The following is a 13,148-nucleotide window of genomic DNA, read 5'->3' on the forward strand; positions in this document are numbered from 1 at the left end:
TGATTATCATTCAGAGAGCAATGGAGAGGTTCATGGTGGATGTGAACAGATTGTCAACAGAACAAATTAAGAGCCACAAAGAATTTATGTTAAAAAGAAGATAAGCTGTTTCTAAGGTTAGAATACAGAATCATACCTTGCATATCTGGAGAAATTGAGAAAGGCTCTAGCACCTTGGAGAGATCCTCTGTGCCTGTGGGGAATTTCTAGGAGCGTGTGGACAAGAATCTCACAAAGTGGGTAGGCATGGATTGGGTTGTAATCTATATCATGCAAGAGAATGGCCATTTTTATGAGACTGCAGATCTCTTTGAGTATCTGAGTTGAGAATTTCAAAACATAGAAATGAGAAGAAACCTTTCTAGACATAGCGAATAGGTATGCAAAGGAATGATGGTGGGACAGTGTAGGATACATAGGGGAGACAAAAAAAAAATCCCAGTTGGCTGGAGCACAGAGTATGTGGAAACAAAATTTACAGTACCTTACTAGATGCCAGAGGCAAGAATCAAAGGTAACACCTAGGTTTCAGTGATATTGCTGAACTAGGTCCATCCCAATGAGGTGACTGTCTTCAAAAGCTTTGACAATAATCAGATTCCACAAAGAAATCCTGACCATAAAACTGCTAATTTCAAGAAATTGAAATAGCTACCACATGAAGCCTGTTGGACCTTTCTTTTAGGTATGTTATAATTACAGCTAGGGCAGCTAGGTGGCACAGTGGATGGAGTTCTGTGCTTGGAATCAGGAAGACTCATTTCCTGAGTTCAAATCTGACCTCAGGCACTTACTACCTGTGTGACCTTGGGCAAGTCACTTAGCCCTGTTTGCTCAGTTTCTTCATCTGTAAAATGAGCTGGAGTAGAAAATGGCAAACCAGTCCAGTGTCTTTGCCAAGAAAATATCAAATGGGGTCATGGAGAGTCAGACACAACTGAAACTTCTGAACAACCAAACAACATGATTACACAGCCTGCTTGTAAGCCATCATCATGAAGGTGATCTCCAATGCAATGATTTCATTCACTTATTAGAGCGACTTATCTGGCTGTTCCTCATTCGGTGTTGATGAGGAAGTTGAAGTAGCATGAATTTAGCTAGTGAGTCATTAATAGCTGAAGTACTTTACATTTTCCTAGGGCTTGCAAACATTGACTGATGAATTCATGTAACATTCTTGCATTATCAGTATTTTCCAGATGACAGAGCCAAGGAGGAAAGGTTGTATGCCTTGCCCAGAGTTTTACAATAAGGTAGCAACAAGGCTGAGGTCAGATCCTAGCTGACCCCTAGCGCTGAGCAGGCAGCAGTGCCATTAACATCCATACCTTTGTATGTACCGGCCCTTTGTGAGATCTATTGCTCAGACTGTAGTAGAATATAAAGAACTTCTGGCGCTTTGCTTTTTAGCTACTTTTGCCTTATTTTTGAGACTCTAGTGAGTGAGAATCAGAATGAAGAACGCCTTATGCCATTCGACACACATGGAAAAAAAAGTGAATAGTTTTCATTTTTTCTCTGATCCCGGGAACAAATAGGGTAGAGAGAACACGTAGGGGTTTTTAAATTGCCTTAAAATGCATTTATTGAGTATCTGTTTCCTGGTTGTCTTTTTAAAAATCTGTTTTTGGATAGAGCATCGGCCCTGGAGTCAGGAGGACCTGAGTTCAAATCTGGCCTCAGACACATAACACTTACTAGCTGTGTAACCCTGGACAAGTCACTTAACCCCATTGCCTTAAAAAAATTTTTTGTTTGTTGTCATACCTTTTGTTTTCCCATTATATTGTCTTTCAAATATGCTCTTCTTCTTCCCTCAGGAAGGGGATTGCTTGTAACAACAATTTACAAAAGAAGGGGGTGAGGGAAAGGCCCAATAAAACCAACCAACAAGTGAGCTGTACCTGGCAGTATATGCAATATTCCATACCTTCTAGTCCATACCATCTCTGCAATGAAGGGGAGGTAGGTTCGTCTTCACAAGTTTTCTCTAGGACCAAGCTTGGTCATCATAATTTTATAGCATTCAAACTTTACTTTAATTCATTTTCTTGAGTTAAGGGTAAGTTTGGTTGGTTTTGTTTTTTAAGATGTTGTCAAGACCTTCTGTTCAAGGAACATTTCCCCTTCTCTTTCCTCTTATACACAGACACATAATTATGCCCATAATCCCTAAGGAGAGCTGTGATCCTTCAACTTCCTTCCTGGTTTTCAAGGTTTAACAAGTACATGATGTTAGATGTTATTTAAAAGAGTGGCTGCATAAAGGGTATTGGACAGGGGACTTTAAAGGAAGTGAAGGCTTTTCTTTAGACCTCTCTTAGATGTAAACTTTATAGTGTTGAAAGATAGGCTATAAGGATCAAGTCAGCCCAACAAAGGCACATCCAGAATTCCCAATGCCTTGTTATGACCGAGGATGCTCATTTTCAAGCTGGGTGTAGTGATCATGTTAGCAGATCAGATGAACTGTCTAAGGAAGCACGTCCTCATGGTCAATTTTGCTAATCTTTTGTAAGAATAAAATCTTTCTTCTGCTTGTCCCTTCCTCCCCAACCAAAAAAGAAGCCAGATCAGTAATTCTATATTTTGTTTTATTCCTTTTTCTCTGTTTTGATAGAGAAATGCCTTTTCCTTTTGTGCAATCAAAAAAAGTTTTGTATTAAAAGAAATGCTCTCTTTTATGGCTAAAAACAGAACAAAACACTACTACACCATTTCCTAAAAGCACCTAATTCTAGGGTGATTAGGGGGAAAATACAAAAAAATTAGTTTATATTAGTTTTCTCTCTTGGCCTGTAAGTTTAATTTCATGCATACTTATGCATGATGCAATAGTATCTTTTTTGGATGTCAGCTTCTGGGTGTATGCACTTCAAGAAGTCATTTTCTGAAGTAGGAGGGGAGGACCAGGGAGAAGAAAATGCAGAGATTTAAACATTTTAAAAGGTATTATAGAAGCCCTTGAATGGAAGCCAAAGTGGAGGAACTGATCTCTGTATCAGAAACAGAAGCTGCTTTACTTTCAAAACTTTTCTGAAGCATCATCTTCTTTTCTTTGTACTTCTTGGAACTTTGGGATGAATTCAGTATTATGGAATAATTAAAAACAATAACTATTTGTTAGATCTGGAAATAAAAGTAAATACAGGAAAGAAAAATCTACTGTTTAAAACTGCTTTTATAAATCCCAAGATTGTGAACTCAAACGAGATACTGACTTATGGGTAAAATGATAACAACACAATCTGTTGTACAGAAGCCCATTTGGTGGTTTGTAGAGATCCAGCATGAACATCAAGGGTCAGTGGGTTGTACTTTCTTCTTTCTTGCTGTCCCCACTGAGTATTTTCTACTCATGTTCTCCTGCTCATCTTGCAGAAAATCAAATCTGATTGACAAGTTAATTTAACAAAAGTAAGAGAAAGAAGCAAGGATAAGAGAAAAAAAATCTGTTGCTAGGAGATATGAGTTTTTGTATGAGTTTCTGATGGCCAGCCTGCCAACAGAAAACAGCTGGCCTTGAGCAGTTCAGCATATACAAACCACTGTTGCATCACCACCAAGGCAGTTACAAAGTCGGTGGATGAGGGGAGGCAGGGGGAGCTTTGAGAGGGCAAATAAATGTGATTTTTTAATATAAATTTATTTATTTTTAGTTTTCAACATTTACTTCCACAAGATTTTGAATTCCATATTTTCACCCCATCTTACCCCTCCCCCACCCCAAGATGGCATGAATTCTGAATACCCCTTCCCCTAGTCTTCCCTCCCTTCTATCTCTCCCCCCTTTCCCTAATCCCCTTCCCCTTCTATTTTCCTATAGGGCAGGATAGATTTCTGTACCTCATTTCCTGTTTTTCTTATTTCCCAGTTGCATGTGGAAACATTTTTTTTTGAACATGTGTTTTTAAAACTTTGGGTTCCAAATTTTCTCCCTTCCTCCCACCCCACCCACCCTCATTGAAAAGGCAAGCAACTCAATACAGGCCATACACATGCATTTAGAGGTCAAATAAATGTTGCTGGGTGCTACGAATAGTGCTAAAACCACTAGCAGCCAGGCGAAAAAGCTCTTTTTCCTTTGATGGCAGACAAATTCAAGTAGTGATTATAGTCATAAAAAGACTCACCTGCAAGATGTGACTTGTTCTTCCTTTTGTCCTAAAAATGAAGGGAATACAGTCACTTGGATCCTTTCATTCTATGACGATGGCAAACGTCAAATTGGCTCAAAATATTTTTAGCTAGGAGGGACCTTGTAGAGCATCTGCTCTCATTACCTCATTTTGCAGATGAAGAAACTGAGGTACAGAGAAATGATCTGTCCAAGGTCACACTGGTGATTACTAGTACTGAACCCAAATCTTTGAATTCCACACTCATTGTTCTTTCCACTACATCATAATTGTTAGACTTCAGAAGAAAAAAAACCTTATCTTCCTTGAGTATTTTTACAGAAGTGAGGTTAGTTGTTGGTATCTTTGGAGACAAAATATTTTTAATTAGCTTTATCCAGCTCTGCCTCTGGCATTTTTTGAACCCACATGTCACAAAGGCAGCATAGTTACATTTGCAACAACTTATAAAGCTCTTTAAGTAAATGATCAAATGCTGTAAGTGACAGGGTGAATCTTTTAAAATAGTTTAATATATTTGGGCCATAAAAGGTGACGGGATGCATTTGATTTACTCAGTTATAACCCAGAGTAATTGCATTCAGCTAGCTCTGCAAGGTAGGCCAGATGTAGATGAGCTTGAAATGAGATCAGTGGCTGAGGAAGGACAAAACAATTCCACAAGACTGAGGACCTTCTGTCCCCTAGATCAGTGATGCTGAGAAACTGCAGTTGTTCTATAGAAGAAAAAATTCAGAGAGGAATTTGAAAATTCTTGAAATCTAGGGTGATGGTCTCGAATCCATCAGGAATACAAGGATAGAAATTGTTGATGGAAGCAGCTCATTGATGATGACAGGAATCTTCCAAAGGGAAAAGAAATTAATTGGTTGTGGACAGACCATACCTTTTTATGGAACCTCCTCTGACCTGCAGAATGTGTGGCCAGTTGTCTACTGAAAGAAGAGTGAGAGCCGATGGTAGGCTTCCCAGGCAGCCTGCTAGCATACCTCACCTACAGAGCCAGAGCCACCCCAGGAGTTTCCACTCCCCATGGCAGTGATTCCCTGATTTATTTATCAGGGAAGTTCGTGAGGATGGGAGATAAGGAAAAATGGAGATCTTGAGTCTTCCTTTCTTTTCCTTCCTTCTAGACCTCCTAATTGGTGCATGGCTACCAAGAATTGTCCTTGGAAGGGAGTCCAGTTAATCCTATAAACAGTGGATATATATTTCTGATGTGGTTGGCCATCTAGCCACAAGGCCCAGTCTGTAACTGATTTGCAAGAGCAAAACATAACTCAATGTCCTTCCAAATTCCTGAAGGGCAGAGATTGTCTCATCCTAATTGGATGACCTAGCTCATTTGGATGAATGTATAAAGGTGATTTTACTCACACATCATCAGTAGGAGATGTGCTTCTATCAGCAGTGATGGATTTGTTTTGATCCATCCACATATTTTTCACTGGTCATAATTATGAAAAGTGCAAACATTTCCCAAGAGCTGGCCAAGGTCAAGGAGTCAGTCTGATTAGATCATCATGAATCTGGAACTGGAAAGGGTGCATTAGAGGTCGCATTGTCCAATTTCCTCATTTTACAAATAAGGAAACTGAATTCTGGAGAGGAGAAGCCACTTGCATACGCTCTCCAGGTAGCAAATGGGATTCAAATTCAGGCCCTTTGGCTCCAAGTTCAGCCTTCTTTCCACTGTATTGTCTGAAGAGATTGAATGAAACCATCCACCTCCCAACAAAACAGAAACCATGAATTTGGCTAAATGGACCCTGGCTGTCATTTCATTTTGTCCCTCATTTTGCACTCAAGGCCTAGGGAGGAACCTGACCACTATTGAAGCTACTGAGTTGTGGAACCTGGGCTCAAACGCAGGTCTTCTAATTCCAGTTCTTAGCTCTTTCCATTGTGCCAGGAGCCTATAGATCATGGTCCCCAGTAGAATGCCCAGGGGCTCTGTCTTTTCAATAAGCTGAGCTATGTCTACCACTGTGCAGCCTAAGATGAGAATTGTTGTCATTGCCCCTGCTTAGAAACCACATCCAAGAAAATTCTGAGAACACAGAGAGGGTGTCCATCCATGGCGCAAGGAAAGGCAGTTAGTGAAGGAAACCAAGCAGATGTGCCATGAAAATCAAGGAAGGGCAAGAAGCTGTAGGTGGTTTCAAAGGCAGTCCTCTTTGCCTGTTCTTTGTTAGGGACATGTTCATATTTGATCAGAGGTGCCATGCTTCTCTCCACTTCAGTGATTTTCCTAAAGATCAGTTTTGGTCATGTCACCCTCTTCTCCCTACCACTCTCAATAAACTCCAGTGGCTCCCTGTTTCCTATAGGATCAAATATAAACTCTTCTATTTAATGCTTAAAGCTCTTCACAATCTGGTCCCTACCTACCTTTCCAGTCTTCTTAGATTTTGTTCCCCTCCTCACACTTTGCATTTTTTATTTTAATAAATTTATTTATTTTTGGCTTTCAACATTCACTTAGATAAGATTTCGAGTTCCAGATTTTCTCCCTATCTCTCCCCTTGCCCACACTAAGTTGGCATGTGAATTGATATAAGCTCAATATATGTATTCATATTAAACCTATTTTCATATTAGTCATGTTGTAAAGAAGAATTAGAACCAATGGGAGAAACCACGAGAAAAAAGAAACAAAAAAAGAGAGAGAGCAAATAATTTGATTCGATCTGCATTCAGACTCCATAGTTCTTTTTCTGGATGTGGATAGCATTTTCCAACGTGGGTCTTTTGGAGTTGTCTTAGATCCTTGCATTGCTAAGAAGACATAAGTCTATCAAAGTTAGTCATTGTATAATGTGGCTATTACCATATACAATGTTCTCCTAGTTCTACTCACTTCACTCAGCGTTCATGTAAGTCTTTCCAGGTTTCTCTGAAGTCAGCCTGTTCATCATTTTTTTTTTTAGGAAGTTGGGGTTGGGTAAGTGACTTGCCCAGGGTCACACAGCTAGTGTCAAGTGTTTGGTGTGAGGCCAGATTTGAACTCAGAAACTCCTGACTTCAAGGCCAGTACTCTATCCACTGCACCACCTGGCTGCCCCTGTTCATTTCTTAGAGCACAATAGTATTCTATTACATTTGTATACCACAACTTGCTCAGCCATTCCCCAGCTGATGGGCATCCCCTCAATTTCCAATTCTTTGCCGCCACATAAAGAGCTGCTATAAATATTTTTGTACATGTGGGTCCTTTTCCCATTTGTTTGATCTCTTTGGGATACAGACCTAGAAGTGCTATTGCTGGGTCAAAGGGTATGCACATTTTTGTAGCCCTTTGGGCATAGCTCCAAACTGCTCTCCAGAATGGTTGGATCAGTTCACAACTCCACCAACAATGCATTAGTGTTCCAATTTTCCCACATTTTCTCCAACATTTATCATTTTCCTGTTTTGTCATGTTAGCCAATCTGATAGGTGTGCTGTTACACTTTGCATTTTAGCCATAGTGGCCTCCTGGCTATCCTGCACTTGGCATTCCATCTCCAGTCTACTCCCCTTTGCATTGGCTGGACCTTGGTACTGTAATCCAGTCTGGCCTCACCTTGGCTTCGAGCTAGCTTACCACCATAATTTAGATTAGGAACTACTCCCATTTGCTTGCTTGACTATATTTTGGGAGAGCAAGCCGAATTGGATGTGTCTGGGCTTGTGGCTTTTAAAAAATTAATCAAACGCTATTAGTTTTATTGGATCATAACAGCTAGATGGTACGGTGGATAAAGTGCTAGGCCTGAAATCGGCAAGACCTGAGTTGAAATCTGGCCTTAAACACTAGCTATGTGATCCCGGGCAAGTCACTTAACCTCTGTTTGCATCAGTTTCTTCACCTGTAAAATGGTGATGATAATAGCACCTACCCCCCAGGATTGTTAGGTCAAATGAGATGATCATCATCAAGGACTTGGGATGGTGCCTGGCACATGGTAAGTACCACGTAAGTGCTCACTGTTATTATTGAAATAGTCACTGTAGGCCACGCGTGTTGGGGGTGGGGAGGGAGATGATGTAGAAGGGTATAATCTGAGTAAAGTCCAGGTTCTCCAGCTTGGCATTCCAGGCAGGCCCTCTACAACTTGGCTTCTGCCTGTCTTTTCCGTCATCTCTCCCACTCTCCCCCTTCAGGCAGCCTGTGCTTACAGCCAATCTGAACCACTTAGCATTTCTCAAATGCACCATGAGTTTATCCCTCCACCCCCACCTCCTTGTTTACATAGTCCCATCTGCCTGGGAGGACCCTTCTCCTCTCTACTCCACCTGCCCCATCCCTACTGGTCCTTTCAGGTTGGGGGCAAACTCTTCCATGTAGCCTACTTTGATTGTTCCAGCCAGAAGTAATCTTCCCAGTTAGGACCTCCCAAAGCCCTTATGCTTTCTTACTGTACTTGTATATTCTACATTATATTGAATGCTGTCTGTGTGTCTTATTTCTTCTAGTAGCCTGTATATGCCCTAAGGACAAGGACCAGTCTTCTTTGTGTCTATTGAGGAGCCTAGCAAAGTCCCTTGTCTATAATAGTTGCTTAGTAAGCTTAGCCCTCCCCAACACCAAGGTGTGGGGAGTTGTTCTTCCAGCACTACTGGGTCCTGAAAGGCCACTTGGGATCTTCACCTCCTTTCCTTTACCTTCCTTGAACCTGAGGGGCCTGCAGGAGCTGATCCAGGAACAGACCAGTTTTAGATCACAGAGACAGCCTCAGGGTGCTTGAAAAATTCCTGGTGGGAAAGAGACTTAGAGACGGGCTAACTTCCCTCCTTTGGAAAAGAAAAGAGAAAGGAACAATGGTGGAAAGAGCAAGGAGGCTTACAGTTCACTTGGTCCCTAGGGGGTACTGAGGCATTTTAATCAGTCTGCCAGCATTTGACATAACCATCTGATGGATCAGAGCAGAAGAAGGAGGGGGATGAGCTAGGGTCTAAAAGTGAAAAAATTAGGGAGGGGGGAAAGGAGAGAGAAAGAGGCTGATAAAAGAAAACCATTCATCTAAAAGAAGAGTGACAGTAAGACCCATCTAAGGCATTAGGAAGTGGTAGAAGTAATGTTGGGGGAAGGCTGATGGAAGGGAAAGGAACTCAAGTTTCTTTGGTCAAAATATCTTCTTGTTACATTCTTATTTACCACAGAAAGCCCCCCAGATTCTCTCTGTGCCATTTGGAACAATCATCATTACAGCCTCTAGAGAACAAGTTTGGTTTTTTATCCTTGAAGGCTTGTTTGGTCAGCTTTTCCTCCCTGAGTATCTCTCTGAAGTCTCCTTAGGCTTCAGGGTTCCTTAGGATTGGTGTTCTTCATTCTCTTTCCTTTGAAAGCCATAGCAGCAATAACGAGGCCTATGTGATTCTGGGGATCATAGGATTTACAGCTGGAAAAGACCTTAGAGTCACCTGATGGCCCAATGGAGAGAGCAATGGTCCTGGAGTCAGGAAGACCTGAATTCAAATCTGACCTCAGAAACTTACCAGCTGTGTGGCCCTGGGCAAGTCATTGAATCTCCATTTCCCTCACCTTCCTCAACTATAAAATAGGGATAATAACAGCGCCTGCCTCCTGGGGTTGTTGTGAGCATCAAATGAGATAATATTTGTAAAAAGTGGTTAGCACAGTGCCTGGCACACAGTAGGTGCTCTATAAAGCTTAGTCCCTTCCTTTTCTCCTATTGAATCCAGCCCCTTCATTTACAGATGAGCACTGAAGTGAACAGGTGTGATGGAAATCCTGTAATTCTTCATTGTCTTGGTGAGTTCAGCTTCAGAGGATGATGCACATCACTTTAGTGGAGGATAGCTAGTAGTAGTTGAAATGACAGAAGTTCGCCGTACAGGACCCTTTCAGGGTATCTGCTCTAGAACCTTTCTCAAGAAATCCCTTCGAGAAGAGGCTGGGAAACGACCCCTTGTCAGCTACTGCAGGAATCGGAGGGATTGCCTCTGTGGGCTTCTTTGTCCTCTCATCTGTGCCCTGAGCCTCCTCTGCAGAGATGCTGCTGGTGCTGCTCTTATGCCCAGCCCTGGGAAAGACTAGGAAGGCAGACCTTAGAAAGGTGTACTGTTGTCCTGATGTAGAGCTGCTTTCCTCCTTCTTAAAGGGGCTGTAGCATGCTTGCAACCTGATTAATGCCATTTTGGGGTGAGTTGAAGGGCACCTCCTGAGTAATTCTGGAATCTAAGGCACTTGTTAATTTGGGAATTCTTTTTACATTCCCAGTGAATAGTAAGTACAGTGTCCATTAAAACTATAGGTCACTAATCAGATGTAAAACATCACCATGTGGAATGCATCCCGGGGGACCACAAACTCTGCCGGCCGAGCCAGAAAGGCTTAAAGAACACACTCGGGCTTGGATTGGATGTCTGTTTTCCAAGGACCAGCCTAGTTAAGTGTAAAGAGGTGCATCACCAAGATGGTCTCAGAGTGATCCATGGGGGGATAGCGATTGCTGACGTTTACCAGCAGGTGAAGTCATGGAGGAGCTGCCGTCTGCCACCGTGGAGGGAGGATCTGCACCAAGTGGGATCACAGATCCTTGGAGTAATCTTGTCATATACATTCTAATCAAAACTCAGCTGTAAGTGATGATGCCAGGTGTAGGGGTCAGGGAGCTGTCAGCCTGAGGTCAGCCTGAAAGCCTGGCTTCTTTTGGCAGGCTGTTAGGGCTGGAATTAGAAGGAGCATTAGCGTCTAGCTGATCCAACCCCTTCATTTTCAGATACATCAACTGAGGCCCAAAGAGATTAAATAACTCACCCAAGGTCACAGAGATAGTAAATAGCAGAGCTGGGATTCCAGCTAAACCCTGGACTCCCACTGCACCGCTGTTTTCATTCTTCTTGTGCTTAACAGCAGCTGTTTCTAAGGCTAATAGTGTAATTAGACTGGAGCAAACAGGACAGCTGCCCCAGACCCAAAGAGAAAAAATCAAGAGCTGTCCTCAGCTCCATACACTGTTGTTCTACTGCAGTCCCCATCCCTTGTTTATCATTTTTAAAAATGATTTCTTTTACGAGCATTTATTATTTCTTCCTTCCACTGCTCTCCACCCCTCCATCTCACGGAATAACAAAAAAAGATACAAGATGACAAATATGCGTAGTCCAACCAGACAGATTCCCACACTCTCCATGTCCAGAAATGTGTCACCTCTCTGGCAGGGGGTGGGTGCTGTGTGTCATCCTTGGTGTTCTGTACTCAGAGTTTATTTATTGCATTGGTGGATGTTCTAAAGTCTTTCAAAGTTGTTTTTTCTCTATAATGTTGTTGTCACTGTATAAATTGCTCTCCTCGTTCTGCTCACTTCATTCTTCCTACTGGAAGGCCTCCGAATCTCCATCTCATCATTTATGGCACAATAACTTTGCATTACATTAGTATAATGCACTTTGTTTAGCCATTCTCCAAGGGGTAGGACATCCCTTAGTTCACACTCCCTTGTTTAGAATCATTGCAATCACGCCGTTGTCATCTCCCATCTCTGTCTCCATATCCCTCTGCATCACCTGGTATCGTGCTGTGCACATATGTTGTGTCCTCATTGGATTTTTGGGCATTGCTTTAGTCTTGGAGAGGGAGGAAGTCATTTTCCTGTAATTCAGTTTGGTAAGTTTGGGCAAGGTGTGACCGGAGCAGGGAGAGGGAGAGAACCATGGCTCTTCAAACTCATACCAAGTACAGAAGTTCCTCGTTGCTCCTCATGCTAGCCCATCCATTGGTGATACAAGTGACTTCATCCTCCCTTGTCACTCGAAGACCTGTCCAGCAGCCATGCCCGGGCTCCTGGAGATAGCCTGGTGAGCTGGCAGAGAAACCAACCAAACCAAGTCAGATTTCCACACACATCGCAGGGCAGCAGTGGAAGAGAAAGGCAGGAGAGTTCCTGCCTTTCACCCTGGCTATAGTTTTGCTCCAGAAGGCTTGCTTTGCACAAATGCCAGTGAAGGGGCTCTCCCACTTGCAAACAACTTAATAGAATATAGTTGCCTGGTTACATCCCTGACTCTTTGTTTTGTACAAACACTTGTGAGCTGTATAATGCTTCGTAGTTATGCTGCTCAGGGGGGCTTCAGGTTGATCCAGGTTAATTGTTGACAACCTTTGAAATGTTAATAACGTCTCCCCCAAAATTGCTTTTCCAAAATAGAATGTTATAACTTAAGGAAAGATTTGAACACTGCTGATTTCCTGAATCAGTGAGCTGTATAATTCTAGCTTTGGAAGTGGTGGTTGTCTGATTTTAGCATCTTCCAAGGAACAGCCTACAATGCTCAGAAAATGCTTTCCCTTTTCCATTACAGTTTTTAACAGCAGAGAATGCACCATGTAATGCTCCCCATTGCTTGACTGTAGCTCTAGTGGCTTAGTCCGTACTGGGAAGTACCTGCACTTCCACCTTTGACCTGTTTTGTTGAGCTGGACTAGATTGATGCATATACACGGTGTCTGTGCCAGAGGCCTGGGGAGTCTGGGATGGATGAGACTCTAGTTATACTCATGGATTCAGACCCTGCCCAGCAGAACTTTGTCTTGAATATAAATCTAGCGTGTAGCTTGGGAGCAGGCGGTGGTGGGATTTCAAGGGGACCTTGAAAGGGAAAGAAAATGGACATTTCTGATTTTGGCCAGTGAGAGCTCATCATAGTTAAGTTTGTTCACTTGCCCTTGTCAGCTCTTTCCCATGGAGAAACAGTTCGCGCAGATGGTCTCATTCTCAATTTAAAATAATAGTAATGCTGAGACTGAAGCTCTCTGTCTCTGTACTGTTCCTATTTCCTGCCTGGATGGATTTGCCCATGTAGCTAGCTAACTTCCTTCTTTCTCACTCAGTGCATTAGTGAAAGGTGGAAAATGGCAGCTATGTTTGTCTGCAGTGGCAAGGAGAGGGAGAAAGGAGAGATGTGTGTTCAGTTTGGGCAGAAATAAGGCATTACCCAGCTGCTGCCAGAGGATAAATAGAGGATTTTTTCCTTGATCTTATTTGCTACCCAGACCCA

At 42.4% G+C, this 13,148-nt stretch overlaps 1 protein-coding gene across 3 annotated transcripts in view; it reads left to right on the forward strand.

Annotated features, from left to right (window-relative positions):
* SSH2 (slingshot protein phosphatase 2) overlaps window positions 1-13,148 on the forward strand; it is a 255,357-nt gene that overhangs the window by 75,363 nt on the left and 166,846 nt on the right. Inside the window, exon 2 of one of the 3 annotated variants that reach the window (XM_078154775.1) lies at window positions 1,824-1,968. The exons of the other annotated variants lie outside the window; for them this stretch is intronic. Coding sequence (XP_078010901.1) covers window positions 1,824-1,968 — 145 coding nt within the window. The remainder of the gene's footprint in view (window positions 1-1,823; window positions 1,969-13,148) is intronic. 3 annotated transcript variants of the gene reach the window in all.

The sequence above is a fragment of the Phascolarctos cinereus genome, unplaced genomic scaffold, assembly GCF_003287225.1.
Source record: "Phascolarctos cinereus isolate Bilbo 61053 unplaced genomic scaffold, phaCin_HiC Scaffold_5;HRSCAF=322, whole genome shotgun sequence".
In the NCBI taxonomy this organism is placed as follows: Eukaryota; Metazoa; Chordata; class Mammalia; order Diprotodontia; family Phascolarctidae; genus Phascolarctos; species Phascolarctos cinereus.